Source organism: Oncorhynchus mykiss, chromosome 9 (genome assembly GCF_013265735.2).
Source record: "Oncorhynchus mykiss isolate Arlee chromosome 9, USDA_OmykA_1.1, whole genome shotgun sequence".
NCBI classification, from domain to species: Eukaryota; Metazoa; Chordata; class Actinopteri; order Salmoniformes; family Salmonidae; genus Oncorhynchus; species Oncorhynchus mykiss.
Window position 1 is genome coordinate 64,439,895 of NC_048573.1, and position 20,858 is coordinate 64,460,752.

Here is a 20,858-nt window from a genome sequence, read left to right on the forward strand (position 1 = left end):
GGCAACTGCTCTGCCCATAACCGTAAGGCTCTCCAGAGGGTAGTGAGGTCTGCACAACGCATCACCAGGTGCAAACTACCTGCCCTCCAAGACACCTACACCACCCGATGTCACATCAAGGACAACAACCACCCAAGCCACTGCCTTGTTCACCCGCTATCATCCAGAAGGCGAGGTCAGTACAGGTGCATCAAAGCGGGGACCGAGAGACTGAAAAACAGCTTCTATTTCAAGGCCATCAGACTGTTAAACAGCCACTACTAACATTGAGTGGCTGCTGCCAACATACTGACTCAAATCTCTAGGATGTAATAGATGTATCATTAGTCACTTGAAACAATGTCACTTTATATACTGTTTACATACCCTAAAGTACTCATCTCATATGTATATACTGTACTCTATACCATCTACTGCAACTTGCCATCTTGATGTAATAAATGTATCACTAGCCACTTTAAACAATGACACTTTATATAATGTTTACATACCCTACATTACTCATCTCATATGTATATGTATATACTGTACTCTATACCATCTACTGCATCTTGCCATCTTGATGTAATAAATGTATCACTAGCCACTTTAAACAATGACACTTTACATAATGTTTACATACCATAAATTACTCATCTCATATGTATATACTGTACTCTATACCATATACTGCATCTTGCCTATGCCGTTCTGTACCATCACTCATTCATATATTTTTATGTACATATTCTTATTAATTCCTTTACACTTGTGTGTATAAGGTAGTTGTTGTGAAATTGTTAGATTACTTGTTAGATATTACTGCATGGTCGGAACTAGAAGTACAAGCATTTCACTACACTCACATTAACATCTGCTAACCATGTGTATGTGACAAATAAAATGTAATTTGATTTGAGACCCTTTGCTATGAGACTCGAAATTGAGCTCAGGTGGAACCTGGAACCTTCCAGAAGGACAACAATCTCTGCAGCACTCCACCAATCAGGCCTTTATGGTAGTAGCCAGACGTAAGCCACTGCTCAGTACACGGCACATGACAGCCTGCTTGGAGTTTGCCAAAATGCACCTAAAAGATTCTCAGACCATGAGAAACAAGATTCTCTGGTCTGATGAAACCAAGATTGAACTCTTTGGCCTGAATGCCAAGAGTCACGTCTGGAGGAAACCTGGCACCATCCCTACGGTGAAGCATAGTGGTGGCAGCATCATGCTGTGGGGATGTTTTTCAGCGGCAGGGACTAGGAGACTAGATAGGTTCGAGGGAAAGATGACTGAAGCAAAGTACAGAGATGACCCTAAGCACACAGCCAAGACAATGCAGGAATGGCTTCGGGACAAGTCTCTGAATATCTTTGACAATTTAATCAAATTTATAATAAGTCTGTAACGTAACAAAATGTGGAAAAATTCAAGGGGTTTGAATACTTTTTGAATGCACTGTAAATCATTTCAAATTCCTTATATTAAGCAAACCAGATGGCACCATTTTCTTTTCTTTTTTGGATAGCCAGGGGGCACATTCCAACATTCAGACATCATTTACAAATGAAGCATGCATGCTTACTGAGTCCACCAGATCAGAGGCATTAGGGATGACCAGGGATGTTATATTGATACTTGTTCGTGAATTGAACCATTTTCCTGTCCTGCTAAGCAACAAGAACTTTTGGGTGTCAGGGGAAATGTATGGAGTAAAAAGGGCATTTATTTCTTTAGGACTGTAGTGAAGTAAACATATAAGTTGTCAAAAATATAAATAGCAAAGTACAGGAACCCAAAAAAACGACCTAAGTAGTGCTTCACACCACTGATCCTTTTCACATATTTCTACTGTCCCTTCTGGGGTCTTTCTTCAAATAAAAATTTTTGTTATTTGTCGTCATTCTTGAGCGAAACCTCAGAATCTCTTCATGTCTTCCCCTTTTCCACAGAACCTGTTGAAGCCTTGCTACAGCACGAACGCGACATACCTGTTCCAGCAGGATAAGCTATATGACATGAGTCTGGATACAGGGGACAAGTTAATACAGTGATCGACTATCTGAAGCTGTGGTTGATGTGGAAAGCTGTGGGCTCACATGGCTTGGCAGAGCGTGTAGACTGGGCTTTCGCCCATACACGGTACAATCAGATAGCCTATAGGTGTATTCATGGGTATTGGGTACAACCCAATGATGAATACAAACCCTGGATTGCTGATGCTATGTATTTACCAATTAGAGGCTTTGAAGCCACTGTCCCATTTTGGCACTCCCCAGAAGGAGCAGTCCTTCATAGGAATGAATGAAATTATTTAGTATTTCAATTAAATACAACATTACATGTATTTAACTATATGTTTTGTTGCAATGGGGACAGAAACATTCAATATTTTTTTAAATGTTCTTATATATTTTTAAATTTTTTATGTTTAGCTCACGTAATACAATGTTGTCTGTAATATAATAAATGCGGCAAAACCAATGTAGACGTTAATAAATGCATTTCTATAGCTTCCAAAACATATATTTTTACAATAATGCCAAGATGGAGGCGTTGAGGTTTTAAAACAGCACCACCTGTCTGTTATCTAGTGTAAATATACAGTAAATAATTTGTACAACCCCCATGGCTGTAATTCTAAATAAGGTGACTCCTTATCTCAGATCTCTAATTTGAAGATTTTGATAAAACCTATGTCAATGAAAGATGTTTTTTAAATGGAATGGAATTAATCATTTGTCCCTGTCTGTCCCTTAGGTTTCTGGTAGAGGAGATGAAGAAACATGAGTGATTTCAACTCATAGAGAAGGTGAGATTTTATTGGTAGTAATGTACACACTACAGAAGGTTTTTATTTTCCCATTTTCATCTCACCAAGGTCTTCTGCTCTCCCATTGAACAGCCTGAGTTTGTGACTGTGTGTTTCTGGTTCAGCTTGCTGGGAAAGCAGAACAGTCCAGATTATCAAAACGATTGTCAAAGGTTGGTGTATGAAGTAGTTTACTGTGATGACAGTAATGTTTTTATGTGGCACCTTAATTGGGGAGGACGGGGCCATAATAATGTCTGGAACTGAAAAAAATGGAACTCATGGGAGAATTACCAAAGATTTTTTTATAACTAACTCAAGATAGACTAGAGCCTATCGTTGCCAATGGGAAGAAAATAAATCATAGTGGGCAGAACAGGCAAGGAGGTGGGCAGAACCCAGAACAAGCTAGCGAGATCCTATTGGCGCTTTCTAGCATTATTTGCATATTTACGTTAGGGAACGCCTATTCCGTAAAGTGCGCTTGTGCAATATCTCAATTCGTCGTTTCACTCCTTCCTAAGAACACCATTGTTTTACACTTTGGCAAAGAGTAATGTCTACCAAACTTAGTCCACTCTATTCGTAACATATTTTAATTTTGGAAATAGAAAACTGTATTCAAATGCTTAATCGATGAGAAATTAGAAGAACGTCGGCTGGCCACTGGGCTTCCTTTCTATCACCATATTTGGTGGAGTGTAAAACAGGATGCTTCATATTTATACATCCGGGGAAATATCGGAGTCATTGTTCCATATGTGAAACTACCCATTATCTTTCCCTTACCAACATGGCCGACATTATGCGGCGTTGTTCTCAAATCACGTGGACGCGCTCTACGGGTGAACACTTCCGGTAGCGTTTCCTGTGTTTGTAAATTGAGAAAAATTGGAACTCCGACAAGAAACATTAATCTGCAAAACTCAACAAAATCTTAAGGTAAACCAATTCTAAAATGTACTTCCCAACAAAGCCACCATAGAGTTAACAATGCATATGATTAAGTTATTTCCCAGAATTGTAAGGCAAATTAGAGTTTTAACAATGTGTAGTTTGCTCAACCCGCACGCCCTGCCTGTTGTTGTGTTATCTGTGTGGGTGGGGACTCAACCAGTGAGTCTTCTTCTTGACTAGCTTCACCTAAGCAGACCCTTGCTTTACTCAGACGTTACTTCATGATCGATTATTCACAAAATATTTAGCGGAACAATATTTTCACTCATCTTACCCATGTCTTGGTATTTGGCCTCGAAAACTCAGGCAGACTGTGATGTCTAGTTAGCTAGCTAGATAGATGGCTAGCTAGCTTATTAGGTAACTAGCTAACGTTGAGCTGGCAAATATTTTCTCTCTCAGTATTCAGACATTATTGTAGCTAATTAGAGCACTGAATACTACTGCTTTTTTTTTTACAGGCCTTTATGTATTGCAATATCAAAACATAGGTTATCTATCCAATGCATTTGACCCATACTGCATTATCATTGTGCTGTGGGTGTGAGCTTTAACAAGCTAACTAGCTTGGTAGACCCTCACTTACAGGCAGCTTTAACAAGCTAGGTAGACCCTCACTTCCAGGCAGCTTTAACAAGCTAGCTAGCTAAGTAGACCCTCACTTCCAGGCAGCTTTAACAAGCTAGCTAGCTAAGTAGACCCTCACTTCCAGGCAGCTTTAACAAGCTAGCTAGCTAAGTAGACCCTCACTTCCAGGCAGCTTTAACAAGCTAGCTAGCTAAGTAGACCCTCACTTCCAGGCAGCTTTAACAAGCTAGCTAGCTAAGTAGACCCTCACTTCCAGGCAGCTTTAACAAGCTAGCTAGGGAGACCCTCACTTCCAGGCAGCTTTAACAAGCTAGCTAGGTAGACCTTCACTTCCAGGCAGCTTTAACAAGCTAGCTAGCTAGGTAGACCCTCACTTCCAGGCAGCGTTAACAAGCTAGCTAGCTAGGTAGACCCTCACTTCCAGGCAGCTTTAGCTGGCCCTTTGCATGAAGACCAGAGTACTTACATAGAAGATGATCAACTGTGTGGCTAGGCTAAATTAGGCTTTCTTGTTTGTTTTTGTACTTTACTCCAAAAATGTGATATATTGTTAGCATTATACTTTGGTCAATATTGAATGTTCTCTTGAGTAACTTGCACATACATGAATCATCACCCCTTCTCAGATCATCCTCATGAACTACAAGATCATTTTAAAAACTGTTTGTCCTTGTCTAGCTTTATTTCTGTCTTCATTGCAACAATGTTTTATGTTTTCCATGGGAAGAGGTGGCATACACCAAACAATCGTGGCTGCTTTCTCCAAGCCTGATATAAACTTCCTTTGTTGAGTTGATAAAGCCAAATGTATAAAAGAACCCTTGATGATTAATCCAACTTGCACTGTAACTAGTATATATAGGCCTGAATATAAATACCAGTAGTCATAGTCCAAATAAAAATAAACAAAATACAATCATTTTGGCCTCACAATAACCCTCTATTTCCAGGCCTTGGCCCCTGATTATTTGGGTGAGTGTGGTCTCTTCTCACACCCCTCATCCTGAGTGACCCCCCTTGACGCACCCCTTTACCCCCAAACACACACACGCATTCAAACCACGCACCGGCGATGACACACCATCCCAACAACTCCGTTCGAGACCACATGAAATGGGTCAGTTGAATTCTCCTTTCATCGTTGTTTTGTTTCTATTTATTTAGTCTCTTGTTTATTGTCTCTGTTCCCTCTTCCTCACAGTTTTCCCTTAGAAGCCTGACACACCAGGCAAAAAAAAAGAACAGAGAACAGTCAGTGAATGACCATCCACAGTCCCCGCAGGATTTTTGCCTTGTGTGTTGGGCCTTTATGCGTGGGACTGCGGCCCTAGCCCTGGCATGGACCTTGATGCTGACTCTGAGATTCTGTGTGTTTTGTCCTGTGTTGTTCCTGCAGGCTGGGTTGATGACCCTCCTAGGCCACCATACTACGCTCCAACTGACCTGCTGTTTGTGTTGTTCCTGCATGTTGGGTTGATGACCCTCCTAGGCCACCATTTTACGCTCCAACTGACCTGCTGTTTGTGTTGTTCCTGCAGGCTGGGTTGATGACCCTCCTAGGTCACCATTCTATGCTCCAACTGACCTGCTGTTTGTGTTGTTCTTGCGGGCTGGGTTGATGACCCTCCTAGGCCACCATTCTATGCTCCAACTGAACTGCTGTTTGTGTTGTTCCTGTAGGCTGGGTTGCTGGGCTGTGAGACGGTGCTGTCCAGCATCGCACTGATGCAGGCCAACAACATGTCCGGCAGTCAGAAGAAGTTGACCTCACAGCACGGCCAGGGTCAGAGAGACAACAACAACCCTGAAAGCCACCAGCACCAGTCTCACGAGGCTCACCACGGCCACCACAACAACCACCAGGCCCACCACAGCCACATGGTCCTGCCCTCGGGAGTCAGCTGCCCACCCCTGGTGAGAAACAGAGACACACTAATGTTATAGGCCCATAGGACGTAGTCTACACACAAGTTCTTCTGTGTTCATTGGCATGGAAAAACAACACTGTTGTTGTTTACATTTGGCAATTAATCAGAAATTATGTTTATGTAATTATTGTAAATCTATCAGCAATCTAAAACATATAATTAATATCTAAGCCGTAGCTCTATTTTGGTGATCATGTTATAGACTTGAAATACCAACAACACCCCCCTCCCCCCATTTTTTATTCATTTATTTCCCCCCTCTTTCTCCTCGATAGTTAATCAGAAAAGATGGACACTCATTTCACACACCCAGGCTGCTGGATGAGAAAGATATGCAGGCCAGCCAGAATATGCAATCGACAAAGAAGAAGCACAGAAAATCAGGAACACCCAACAAACTGAGAGAGAAAGTGGAGGTAAGTAGTGTGTGCGATGGGGAAATGAAATATACAATGTTGGATACACTTATAGGACAGTAGTGTTTGTGTGTGTAATATGAGAAGTTGTACTCTTCTGAACACTCATTGGGTTTCTCAGCAGGTGGAGATGGATATTAACGGTGATGATGATCATGATTCACTAGTACAGAAGAACTTCATTTGTGAGCACTGCTATGGAGCATTCCGAAGTAGCTACCACCTGAAGAGGCACATCCTCACTCATACAGGTTGAAATCACTATCCCTTTCCACTTCCTTGCTCAGGAATACTCAGCAAATGTAATGTGGCAACAGTTATAACATTCATCTGAAAAACAATCACATAGTAGAGACATATGCACGACTCTCACTCACAACCAAAAACCAATGTTGTATTTTTGTTAAGTAAAATATCCATCAAAGTCATCCATACCATTATGTTTTGAACAGTGTTTTTGTGTTGTTTAGGAGAGAAGCCGTTTGCATGTGACGTGTGTGACATGCGGTTTATTCAGCGATATCATCTGGACAGACACAAGAGAGTTCACAGTGGAGAGAAGCCCTACCAGTGTGATCGCTGCAATCAAGTAAGAGAGATCTGCACTGCACACTGTGCACACACACACCTGGTACACACACTACCCCATTCCTAACACACACACACACCTGGTACACACACACACTACCCCATTCCTAACACACACACACACCTGGTACACACACTGCCCCATTCCTAACACACACACACACCTGGTACACACACTGCCCCATTCCTAACACACACACACACCTGGTACACACACTACCCGATTCCTAATACACACACACACACACCTGGGGCACACACTATCCCATTCCTAACACACACACCTGGTATCAGCATGACAGGATACAATGTTTTGGAATGTTGAAATAAAAATGTTATGTAGAACCAACATACCTTTCTGAAGTGTAATCCCAACATGTTTTAAGCTGACCCCCATTGAACATGTTAACAAAAACTCCAAGGTAACCTGTCTAAATGAGTACCTCCCCGCAGCACTCACATCTGTAAATATGAAGTGCTTTGAAAGGCTGGTCATGACACATCAGCGCCATCGTTCCAGACACCCTGAAGCCACTCCAATTTGCTTACCTCCCCAACAGAAACACAGATGATGCTAAATAGATCTGATGAAGCAATCTCAACTGCACTTCACACTGCCCTCTCCCAGCTGGGATTGAACATCTCCATCTGTAACTGGGTCTTAGACTTCCTAACGGGCTGCCTCCAGGTGGTGAGGGTAGGCAACAACACATCTGCCATGCTGACCCTCAACATAGGGGCCCCTCTAGGGTGTGTGCTTAGTCCCCTCCTGTACTCCTTGTTCACCCACGATTGCGTGGCCGCTCATGACTCCAACACCATCATCAAGTTTGCTGACGGTGGTAGGCCTGATCACAGAGGGAGGAGGTCAGAGAGTTGGCAGTGTGGCACCATGACAACAACCTCTACCTCAATGTCAGTAAGACCAAGGATCTGATCGTGGACTAAAGAGGGGAGAGCACGCCTCCATCCACATTGATAGGTCTCTAGTGGAGTGGGTCAAGAACTTTATTTTCTTTGGTGTCCACATCACTAAAGACTTAACATGGTCCACACCCGCACCATCGTGAAGAGGACACGACAGCGCCTCTTGCCCCTCAGGAGGCTGAAAAGATTTGGCATGGGCCATCGGATCCTCAAAGCTTTACAGCTGCACCATCAAGAGCATCTTGACTGGCTGCGTCACCGCTTGGTATGGCAAATGCACCACTCTCGACCGCAATGCGCTACAGAAGGTGGGGCCTAGCTCCCTACCAGAGCATCGGCTCTCGGACCTACAGGCTCCGAGACAACTTCTACCCTCAAGCCATAAGACTGCTAAATAGTTTATTAATGTTTACCCGAACTATATTGCACTGACTCTATACACACACACACAATACTATACCCACACTCACACAAAACCCACACACATTCACTACATACACACACACTTATACTTTTATTTTGCTGCTACCACTCGGTTCTTTTTTTTACTCTTAATATTATCTATCCTGGTACCTAGTCACTTACCCTGCCTTCATGTGCATTTAATTATAATTTTTTTAACCTTTATTTAAAATGGATTCATTTGTTTTTTCCCCTCAATCTACACACAATACCCCATAATGACAAAGAAAAACCAGGTATTTAGAAATTGTTGCTAATTTATTCAAAATAAAAAATGTAAATATCACGTTTACTTAAGTATTCAGACCTTTTACTCAGTAAAGCACCTTTGGCAGTGATTACAGCGTCAAGTTGTCTTGGGTATGATGCTACAAGCTTGGCACACTTGTATTTGGGGAATTTCTCCATTCTCTACAGATTCTCTCAAGCTGTCAGGTTGGATGGGGAGTGTCGCTGCATAGCTATTTTCAGGTCTCTCCAGAGATGTTCAAGTCCGGGCTCTGGCTGACATTCAGAGACTTGTCCCGAAGCCACTCCTGCGTTGTCTTGGTTGTGTGCTTAGGGTCGTTGTCCTGTTGGAAGGTGAACCTTCGCCCCAGTGAGGATCTGAGCACTCTGGAGCAGGTTTTCATCAAGGATCTCTCTGTACTTTCCTCTGTTCATCTTTGCCTTGATCCTGAATAGTCTCCCAGTCCCTGTCGCTGAAAAACATCCCCAATGCATGATGCTGCCACCACCATGCTTCACCATAAGATTGTTGCTAGGTTTCCTCCAGACATGATGCTGCCACCACCATGCTTCACCGTAAGATTGTTGCTAGGTTTCCTCCAGACATGATGCTTTGCTTTCAGGCCAAAGAGTTCAATCTTGGTTTCACCAGGCCAGAGAATCTTGTTTCTCATGGTCTGAGAGTCCTTTAGGTGCCTTTTGGCAAACATCAAGCAGGCTGTCATGTGCCTTTTACTGAGGAGTGGCTTCTGTCTGGCCACTACCATAAAGGCCTGATTGGTGGAGTGCTGCAGAGATGGTTGTCCTTCTGGAAGGTTCTCCCATCTTCACAGAGGAACTCTGGGGCTCTGTCAGAGTGACTATTGGGTTCTTGGTCACCTCCCTGACCAGTTTGGCCGGGCGGCCAGCTCCAAGAAGAGTCTTGGTGGTTTCAAACTTCTTCCTTTTAAGAGTGATGGAGGCCACTGTGTTCTTGGGGACCTTCAATGCTGCATAAATGTTTTGGTACCCTTCCCTAGATCTGTTCCTCGACAGTCCTGTTTCGGAGCTCTACGGACAATGTCTTTGACATCATGGCTTTGTTTTTGCTCTGACATGCACTGTCAAATGTGGGACCTTATATAGACAGGTGTGTGCCTTTCCAAATCATGTCCAATTAATTGAATTTCCACAGGTGGATGCCAATCAATTTGTAGAAACATCTCAAGGATGATTAATGGAAACGGGATGCACCTGAGCTCAATTTTGAGTCTCGTAGCAAAGAGTCTGAATACTTATGTAGATAAGGCATTCCTGTTTTTTTTATTTTATAAATTTGCAAAAACCTTTTTCTGCTTTGTTATTATGGGGTATTGTGTGTAGATTAATGAGGAAAACATGTATTTAACCTATTTTTACAATAAATCTGTAACGTAACAACATTTGGAAAAGGTCAAGGGGTCTGAATACTTTCCGAATGCACTGTATCTACTGTATCTCAGATACCGTGTACACCTGCACATTGATCTGGTACTCCCTGTAAATAGCTCCATTCTTGTGTATTTCATTCCTCTTGTTACAATTTTTCTTTTCATTAAACATTTTTAACTCTCCATTGTTGGGGCGGGCTCGTAAGCAAGCATTTCACAGTTCAGTTTACACCCTTGTATTCGGCACTTGACACATAGAAATAGTTTTGATTTGTAGAATAAGGAATCATGTCGGCTCTATTCATCACATTTCTATCTGCAGCACTCCACAGTGTTTTCCTGTTGAACATGATTCAGGGTTGGAGTCAATAGGTTACATTACAGACTCCCGTCATTTGTGGTTATGAGTTTTCTCTCCCTCTACCCTCGTTTCAGAACTTCTCACGGACGGACCGTCTGCTACGTCACCGGCGTCTGTGTGGAGCGAGGACCAGCCTTCCCAAGGAGGAGAACCAGTCATTCTCCTGCGAGAGCAGAGGAGGAGCCTACTCCCAGGATGCACCTGGGCACACGGCCACCTGGAGCCCCCTACAGCAGCAGAACAGCCGTCTGGCTGTCTAACCTCTGACCCCTCGGAGAAACCCCCCCCCCATCTAACACAGTCAGCCGTCCTCAGCTCAATGATGCCACATACTGGAGCAGACCAGTACTGCGTTGTCCCTCAGCCCAGATAAACCTGGCTAAGACAAAGACACCAAACCTTATGCTGTTCTCAACACTGAGCTCATATCCTGTTGATGGGATAGTGAATAATTTTCTACTCATTTTATTCTAATTTTTGTATCGTTACGTACATGGTACAAGACCTAGGGTGGGAGGGGTTTGGGCAAGCTGTCATATTACTATGGCAATAATGAATTCACAAACTGATATGTTGTAGCCTTAATTGGACTAGTATTTTTTGGACTGTGAATGATCCATGGACACTCAATGTAAGGTTGGCTTGGTCAAACCAATATGCTCCCCTGGCTTAGATTTTTTACCATTGAGTGTTTGTGGAAGCTCACTATTGGACAATTCTGCCCTACCAAGCATAAAGGCAGTAACTGCTCATAGTGTGGAACTGATAAATATGACTTTTATTTACCTTGGTTTCACAGTAACTTTATGCAGTTACTGCTAACATGACCCCCATTTTCTCCAAAATACAATACAATAGAGGCAGGATACTTGTCCACACGATTAAGCATGTATTTAATGTAGCAAAAAATGACATTAACTCATTTTTGACCAAATGAGCAGTTACTGCGTTTTTGCTTGGTAGGGCAGAATACTGATCAGTAACCTAGGACACTCTTCTTCTTCCACAAGCAGCCTCAGTGTTCGTTGGCCAACCAGGTCATACTATGGACATTTAAGTTATTTTAAGGACAACGGTGAACATGCATCCTTGTGGTCTTGAACCGCTCAGATTCATTCAAAGTTGGTTCTGTTGCTACTGCTTGTAGCTCGCTAGCTCCTGGTCTACCTTGTTAGGGAATGGTCATCAACTAATAGACCAACTAATAGCTGATCCAACCTTCATGTAGAGACCTTTAGGGAGTTCATGGCACATTTCTTGTTCTCTGTTGTGTCCCCCACACATCCATCCAGTCCTTGTTATGGGTTTGATTCAATGCTGTCTAAATATATGTCACTTTGCCATTTGATACACTGTCCATATGTTGTTTAACTCTAGAACCTCTCATAGCTACCGTTTGGGCATAGTGACCATAGAAATATAATTACTAATGTCCATTCTATTATTCTATTTCTATGTTAGTGACCTATAGTCTTGTCAATGTTCAGGACTGTGTATGTAGGCCTATTCTATATTCATTCACTCTGGGGAGTCTGTCTTTCCTAACTCTTGTGTTATTTTAATTCCTTGTTATCAAATGTCCTGAGTGTGTTGATCCAGCTTGTCATATTTCATATGTCTGATGTTTTTTTTTTTTTTTTAAGAAGGGGTCATCATAAGCAGCAGGTGAAGCAGGATGGTTGACCTCTCAACATTGACCTTCTCTGACAACATGTTTGTGAATGAATACTTCCTCTATAATATGTTGTGTTTATTCACCTCTGGCATCTTCAGTGAAGATGACCATTTCTGATCCAAAAGGACACCTACAGCCTAGGCACTCCTGAGAGCATTAGATAAATATAACCAGTATGGTAATAGCTATTGCTTCCACCTTTCTGTGTTCAGATCTACAGGCATGGCTAGGCAGTAGGTTTGGAATTCAGTATATCTACTCCATGGGGTACTTTTCATTCAAATTTTTATTGGAGTGTCTCAAGCTCCCTTATGGTAGCCTGGTCCCCGATCAGTTTGTACTGGTTTGCCAACTCCTGTAAGTAGACTTGCACAAGTGTTGACTTCTGCAAGCTGGAACAGCTCATAGGTGCATCTGGGTACATTACTCATCTGTAGCGTGAGGCAGCTTGATATACAAGTACACCTCCTGGACAGGACGCTAGTCTATCGCAGACCCTTACCCCTAATCTATCTCCTTGATGCTGAGTGCCAAGCGGGGACGCACCAGGTCCCATTTTTACAGTCTTTGGTATGACTCTGCTGAGGATCGACCTTCCAATCTCAGGGCGGACACTCTAATCACAAGGCCACTGAGTCGGTCATTGTCATATCATCGACCGTGGGACTGGGATATACAGCACCAACAGATCTGGGACAAGGCTATCATGATGACATTCTGTATCTATAAACACTGGAGGGAGGAAGCCTGAAATATAGGAGAAACAACAGTTATCTGTATAGAGGTCAGGGTTTTATAGAGGACCAGTAGTTACTATTGCATCACTGTCAGACTGTTGTGTCAAAGGAGTTTTATGGCAGTCAGTTTTCTACTGCTAAATTTATTTTAATATATATTTTAAAATGTCATTTAAATTAGGAGTAGAGGCAGAACTGCCACTAGTGCCTGTCTAGTGTAGCTGTTATGATTAGTCCATTAACTTTTTTATTACTGGTAGTTTTGCATGCATTTGTGATCCCCTAAGTTAAATGAAGTGATCTTGTTTTTGGTAAAGACAGTAAAAATGTTTTTTTGGTCAAATTAGGTTTTGTTTTTAAAATAATAACTTTGTTATTGTCATGATTCTAGTCCCCATCACAGGCAAATGGAAGTCTATTTTTGACCCGGTAAGACATACTGTAGTGAATGGAAAACTAGGGCATCAAGCTTAAATAAAGGTGTTTCTCTTTTTAAAGTTTTTAAACATGTGGTACTGTTCTGGCTTTCTAAAAGGACTAAGGGAGATGTAGTTTCACCCATCTTTCCAGGAGATGGCACACGGGTTCAACTGAATTGGAAGCCAACTATATTGCATAGCTGCAAGACCTGCTATACACCACTAGAGGAGCCTATATCCCTGGTCATTACATCTATGATCGTGACCTAACAGCAGCAGGCAGGTGTTGATACTATTCTCAATATTATCTCGTACTGATAGCATTAGAGCAGTACATTTGTTCAGAGATGGTTTGGGAAGAAAGAGAGTGAAGCGACCTTAGATGGCCTAGCTGGTTGAGTGAGAATAACATTGTACATTATGGGAGAGTGGTGTTGAGACAATAGGTTGGAGTAGCCTACCAACTGTCTGAACAAATCCTGAGCTGGGTCCATCCCTCTCTTGTATTGGGGCTTTCCCTTCTTTACCTCTCCCCCTCTCTTTTTGGGGCCATCACTTCCTTTCCATTCCTCTCCACTTCATATGTGACCTATCCATCCCCCATACCACTTTTTGGGGGTATTCTGTCCAAACCCCTCTCTTCCCCTGTATTGGGGCTATACCTGACCTCCAGGTATGATTAAACCTCCAGGAACGATTAGCTGGATGAGATCCGCCTGAACTGGAGGTTGCAGACCAGGGAGTGTGTGCTCTGACGTTCCCTCTCCACCCCTGATTTACAGCACCCACAGGCTGGAGTACTACACTGGGCTGCCTTAAGTGAGGGAAGAGGAGAGAGGGTGATACCACTCCATCATTGCAGAGAGTGTTGTAATCATCCAGGTTTGAAATCATTCTGCAGACAGACTATATGTGGTGTCTCTTCAACACTGGCATTGCGTCCCAAATGACAACCTTTTCCCTACATAGTGCACTACTTTTGACCAGAGGGTCTATAAAGTGAATCTTTATTGCACACGGTTCATTAAAGATTGACTTCCTCGTTCCTTCTCACCCCATCTCCCATTCAACACGACCTCTACACAAGTGTAGAATGGGAGATATGACCACAGTGGTATTACTAACTACAGGTGGTGGCCACACTGGTATTACTAACTACAGGTGTTGGCCACACTGGTATTACTAACTACAGGTGGTGGCCACACTGGTATTACTAACTACCGGTTGTGGCCACACTGGTATTACTAACTACCGGTGGTGGCCACACTGGTATTACTAACTACAGGTGGTGGCCACACTGGTATTACTAACTACCGGTGGTGGCCACACTGGTATTACTAACTACCGGTGGTGGCCACACTGGTATTACTAACTACCGGTGGTGGCCACACTGGTATTACTAAATACAGGTGGTGGCCACACTGGTATTACTAACTACCGGTGGTGGCCACACTGGTATTACTAACTACAGGTGGTGGCCACACTGGTATTACTAACTACCGGTGGTGGCCACACTGGTATTACTAACTACCGGTGGTGGCCACACTGGTATTACTAACTACAGGTGGTGGCCACACTGGTATTACTAACTACAGGTGGTGGCCACACTGGTATTACTAACTACAGGTGGTGGCCACACTGGTATTACTAACTACCGGTTGTGGCCACACTGGTATTACTAACTACCGGTGGTGGCCACACTGGTATTACTAACTACCGGTGGTGGCCACACTGGTATTACTAACTACCGGTGGTGGCCACACTGGTATTACTAACTACAGGTGGTGGCCACACTGGTATTACTAACTACAGGTGGTGGCCTCACTGGTATTACTAACTACATGTGGTGGCCACACTGGTATTACTAACTACAGGTGGTGGCCACACTGGTATTACTAACTACAGGTGGTGGCCACACTGGTATTACTAACTACAGGTGGTGGCCACACTGGTATTACTAACTACAGGTGGTGGCCACACTGGTATTACTAACTACAGGTGGTGGCCACACTGGTATTACTAACTACCGGTGGTGGCCACACTGGTATTACTAACTACCGGTGGTGGCCACACTGGTATTACTAACTACCGGTGGTGGCCACACTGGTATTACTAACTACAGGTGGTGGCCACACTGGTATTACTAACTACCGGTGGTGGCCACACTGGTATTACTAACTAACGGTGGTGGCCACACTGGTATTACTAACTACCGGTGGTGGCCACACTGGTATTACTAACTACCGGTGGTGGCCACACTAGTATTACTAACTACCGGTGGTGGCCACACTGGTATTACTAACTACAGGTGGTGGCCACACTGGTATTACTGGCCACACAGTAATGAAAATTATGAAATATTAATACAGAAATTGCCTTGTCACTTGAATCCTAGATTTCAGCTTTAAGCAATTAAAAGTGTGATAGAACAGTTGTTTTATACATGAGTATCTAGTCGTGCTTCTAAGGTAAACCCTAGCCTATTAGTAAACAGATACCAAATACTTTTCCATTACAAGTAGGCTTTTCTATACATTCTGAAATCCCATCAACTCTGCACAGAGAAACCATGAAGACCAAAATAACATAATATTTTCAAAAACTCAATGCAATTATTCTGAAATGATTTATGAGGGTCTGAATCCTAATACGGAGTATAATGCAGAAGCATAATAAACCCATATAAGAACTGTTCAGAGGACCTGAGACGTCAGTGAGCATTAAGTGCTCTCTTGGGACAGGAAAGCAAGAATGGACCCTTATTAAATGGCAGCCATTTTACATGACTGACTGCATTTTCTGCTGCTTGAGGGTGACAAACAAAATGGCCTCCAAATAGTTGGATTCATTGGTAAATGCATGACTAAAAATAGATAGCAAATCAACTCTATGATGCACAGGCAATCGCTTGATAAAAAAAGCATCCTAAAAGATTTCTATATGTGGCCGATAAGAAATGGTCAATCCACAAAAATACAGCCTTTTAAGTAGAAATTGTGCACCAATATAGATTTTTTTAAATCCTGTTAAAGTGCCCTATAATATAGACCACATTTACAATTCAATAAATCAGATTTTTTTATATGAATAGACTTGAAGTCTCTCTGTGCACCCTGTTTGACTTCTAGGAAGATTTTAACCAGGACGGGCTCATAGTAATGGCTGGAATGGTATCAATAGAATGATATCGAACACAACAAACACACAGTTTACATGTGTTTGATTCCCTTTTAATTCACTCCATTCCAGACATTATTATGAGATGTCCTCCCCTCAGCAGCCTCCTGTGGTAGTTATTTTCACACAATGTTGATTGGCACTTCAACCTTATTACCCATAGATAGACAGGCTAGAAATGTTTTAAGAATAATAAATGTAAAAAATGAAGGTTGAATTCAATTGCCATTTCCTGTTGCACACAACACACTTCCATTCCCCCTGTCACAATGGGATTTATGGATGAATTAAAATGAAATCATCAACCCTGTTACTTTATTTGGCATTTAATAGGCACTTACTACAGTCATTATTAAATTGTTTACCTCTAGAGATAGGAAGTCTTGTTTTCTATTATGTTGAACATGTGCCCGTTATGACAGAATGTTAAAATTAAAAGTTTTTATTGACAAAGTTACACTTCTCAAAAGGTACCGAATGGGTGGAATGACCCTAAAGCTGTGTGACACATCAGGTTTACACTGTTAGTTTACTACGCATTCAGCTGCTATTGACACACTTTCCCCTCTCAATTAACACTGAAGCATATTATTCCTGTTCCTCAACACTTCTGTCCCATCTGATCAAGTCGGGAAGAGAAGTTGTCACAATCAGAGCATATGATAGGTGACAAAGGATTTGAATGAGAAACAGTCACACGAATGGCCTAATTACCAAATCCTGCATATTCATGCATTAACCCATAAGACACATACTAGAACAAAATGTTCATGTTGTCCCCTATCCACCTCATGCTGAGAGAGGGAATGTCTGTTGGTGTTTTGGCTCGATAGTCATTCACATTCCCCTGGATAAGATGGACAACGCGGCCGGAGCCCAGCCCTTCCCAGACCACCTTTCTTTCCAAGCCAAGGCACCACAGGTGGCTTCCCACCACTTCTCTCTGCAAACGGAAGGAGGTGGAGGGAGTCACAGGCATTTAGCGAGACAGACAGATACATTAACACACCATGGCCAAACGCCACCCCATTAATCTGCAGCTCGTTGGGGCCTGTCTGGGCTGGCAAGGCAGGGCTGGAGCTTCTCCAAGGAATGTTGAGCCTAGGCACAATGGGTGGGTCCCTCAATGAGTAGCGTGCCACTGCCATGGTGCCACCCCAGCACTCTGAAGTCAGCAAACAAACCTGTATACCTAGAGGCCTTTTCAAACCCCTGAAACGTTGCAAATCTGATGTTGAAGAAAGGCAGTTATGACAGCACATTATTTTACTGGTCTAAAAAGGCCCTTCACATATTCTCCTGGTCTAAAAAGGCCCTTCACATATTCTCCTGGTCTAAAAAGGCCCTTCACATATTCTCCTGGTCTAAAAAGGCCCTTCACATATTCTCCTGGACTAAAAAGGCCCTTCACATATTCTCCTGGACTAAAAAGGCCCTTCACATATTCTCCTGGACTAAAAAGGCCCTTCACATATTCTCCTGGTCTAAAAAGGCCCTTCACATATTCTCCTGGACTAAAAAGGCCCTTCACATATTCTCCTGGTCTAAAAAGGCCCTTCACATATTCTCCTGGACTAAAAAGGCCCTTCACATATTCTCCTGGTCTAAAAAGGCCCTTCACATATTCTCCTGGACTAAAAAGGCCCTTCACATATTCTCCTGGACTAAAAAGGCCCTTCACATATTCTCCTGGACTAAAAAGGCCCTTCACATATTCTCCTGGACTAAAAAGGCCTTAAGTCATCTGAAATTTCCAAGGGCCTCTCTAAAGCTGTTACAGCAACACGCCATAAAGGCATGAACCCGTAGGATTCAGGACCAATAAGCAGGTAAGAAAAAGATGAAGAAAGATATAGTAGAGGTAATAGATCTGCTACATATGAAATATGATTCTCCTTAATGTGTTCTCACCTACTGACCACGCATATCGATAGAGGAGAATTTTAACAAGTTTTTTTCTAGGCTCAACTTCTAGGCTCAGCTGTAGGAGCGTGACTTCTGGGGGTATATCCCAAATTACACTCTATTCCTTATAAAGTGCACTATATTGGACCAGAACCCATCTGGTCAAAAGTAGTGTACTTTATAGGGAATGGGCTTTGGTGCCATTTGGGATGCAAGCCTGGTATGAGAGACTGTCTGCTATGACATGCTGAAGTCTTGTGGCTGATTTATTAAAGCACTATTTCAGCCCTGTTTGTAGTCAACCTCTATGACATACTTAGATAGAGTCATTTCTGAAATGGATATGCATGGTCATGTGATATGCATGGTCATGTGATACAAGTATGGCATGTTAAAACCAGCGCTTTAACTTACACATAGCGACAATAGCAAATATTTTTAATGCTCACTTGATAAATATTAGATATTAATATGATTATGCTAATCTCTTGTCATAATATCAGTCATGAGCTCACAGAAGTGAGCAGCCATGGTCATCAAAAAGAAAGGAGGACCAAGGCACTCTTCATATAATTAAATAAAATGCCTTTATTAGTATGGCATGTTCAATAGAAACAAAGTTTTTTTAAACGACACGTTTCGGCTGCATGGTCTTCGTCAGGGAGTACTCATGGTGTTTAAGTGCAGAACCTGTCTTCTCTCTAAGCACGACAGTGAGTCTGCGTCTGCCATGTAACCTCGAGCTAAGCAAGTTCATATGCCCGTGTCGCTCTTGGCTCTATCAAGGAATTATACAATTACATTATGGTAGTACATGGTTTCTCTCTCTCTATTTTCCAGCAATTTTCCACTTGAGCAGACGGACCTAACCTACCTGATCTTAGACCACCACTCCTACTCTGATGCTTTATGAATACAGGGCATGATCTGCAGGGGATAGACTGTCTGCCTGGCTGATGGAGACATAGATAGGCAATAGATAGATTACTAACTGTATTTATGGCTCATAGGAGATATTGTACCAGTGGGTAGATAGACAAGGATTCAAAGTGACTTTGGCGGCTTGCTGCTGTTGATCAGCTATGCGATAGATACAGTGATTTAGTCTGCCATTTTAGTCTTATAGATGTTGATATATTATCAGTAATATAATTCTGCCTGGTTGATTACAGGATGTATGGGCTGGGGATGGACGGGGGAAGATAGGTGGATGGTTGAGGGGGTAGTTCAAAGTGTCCACTTATCCTTATGATACTTATCTTTACTGCGGGAAAGTAGAGATCTGAGGAAGGTGCTGCGGACGGACAGAAAGACAGACATACACACACTCCCAATTCAATGACGATAGTGGAGTAGTTGTGTGTGACTGGGGCAACCCGTACTTCTCCTTTTATCTGACTCTCTCTAGTAGTGGGTCTCTACTCCTCTGTTTCTCTGTGTGACTCTAGTAGTGGGTCTCTCCTCCTCTCTTTCTATGTGTGACTCTCTAGTAGTGGGTCTCTCCACTCTTTCTCTGTGTGACTCTCTAGTAGTGGGTCTCTCCTCCTCTCTTTCTGTGTGACTCTCTAGTAGTGGGTCTCTCCTCTCTCTGTGTGATTCTCTAGTAGTTGGTCTCTCCTCCTCTCGCTCTGTGTGACTCTCTAGTAATGGGTCTCTCCTCCTCTCATTCTGTGTGACTCTCTAGTAGTGGGTCTCTCCTCCTCTTTCTCTGTGTGACTCTCTAGTAATGGGTCTCTCCTCCTCTCTTTCTCTGTGTGACTCTCTAGTAGTGGGTCTCTCCTCCTCTCCTATAATGACACCAGTCAGCCCAGCAGTGTTATCCAGCAGGCAGCACCACCTCCCTTCAGGGATAATATTTTATGACTGAAACCTGACACCGTTTCTGTGTCCTATAAGCGACAGAGCTGTAACTCACTTCAAAGGCAGCTGGCATCGAATCACAGCACAGTCATAAATTCCCCTGTCACGCCTGGGCCAATCAGAATGCGGCACTAAATCACACCTGTCACTCTGGCGGCCAATGGAAAGACAGTGGCGGTAAATCTGTCAGAGGTACGTCTGTTAACAGTGTTGTGGTGTGGTTGGGCAATCCGTGGGGAAGAGGTAGGGGAGAAAGTGAGAGAGAAAGAATAGATGACAGAGGGAGGAGGGGAGGGAGAAAGGGAGTGAACTGAAGGCACAGAGGTATGACACAGAATAAAACGCTTGTTTTCTCCCTCTCTAATTCTTAGGCCACGCCATGTTCAAAGCCACATCCATAATATACCACGTTAAAAACTAAAGGAGC

The 20,858-nt window shown here is 42.9% G+C and overlaps 1 protein-coding gene across 3 annotated transcripts; it reads left to right on the forward strand.

Annotated features, from left to right (window-relative positions):
- Positions 1 to 3,477: 3,477 nt before the first annotated feature.
- Positions 3,478 to 13,576, forward strand: LOC110516183 (zinc finger protein 740). Of its 3 annotated transcripts, none has more exons than XM_036988672.1 (7): positions 3,478 to 3,736; positions 5,290 to 5,456; positions 6,020 to 6,253; positions 6,543 to 6,683; positions 6,808 to 6,934; positions 7,154 to 7,272; positions 10,733 to 13,576. In XM_036988672.1, exons 2-7 carry the CDS (start codon positions 5,412 to 5,414, stop codon positions 10,916 to 10,918), a joined length of 852 nt encoding a protein of 283 aa, XP_036844567.1. In that variant the 5' UTR covers positions 3,478 to 3,736; positions 5,290 to 5,411; the 3' UTR covers positions 10,919 to 13,576. The 3 variants fall into 3 exon arrangements, with proteins under 3 accessions (XP_036844567.1, XP_036844566.1, XP_036844568.1); XM_036988671.1 differs by having other exon boundaries at positions 3,576 to 3,736; positions 6,805 to 6,934; XM_036988673.1 differs by lacking the exon at positions 5,290 to 5,456 and having other exon boundaries at positions 3,580 to 3,736; positions 6,805 to 6,934.
- Positions 13,577 to 20,858: the final 7,282 nt, after the last annotated feature.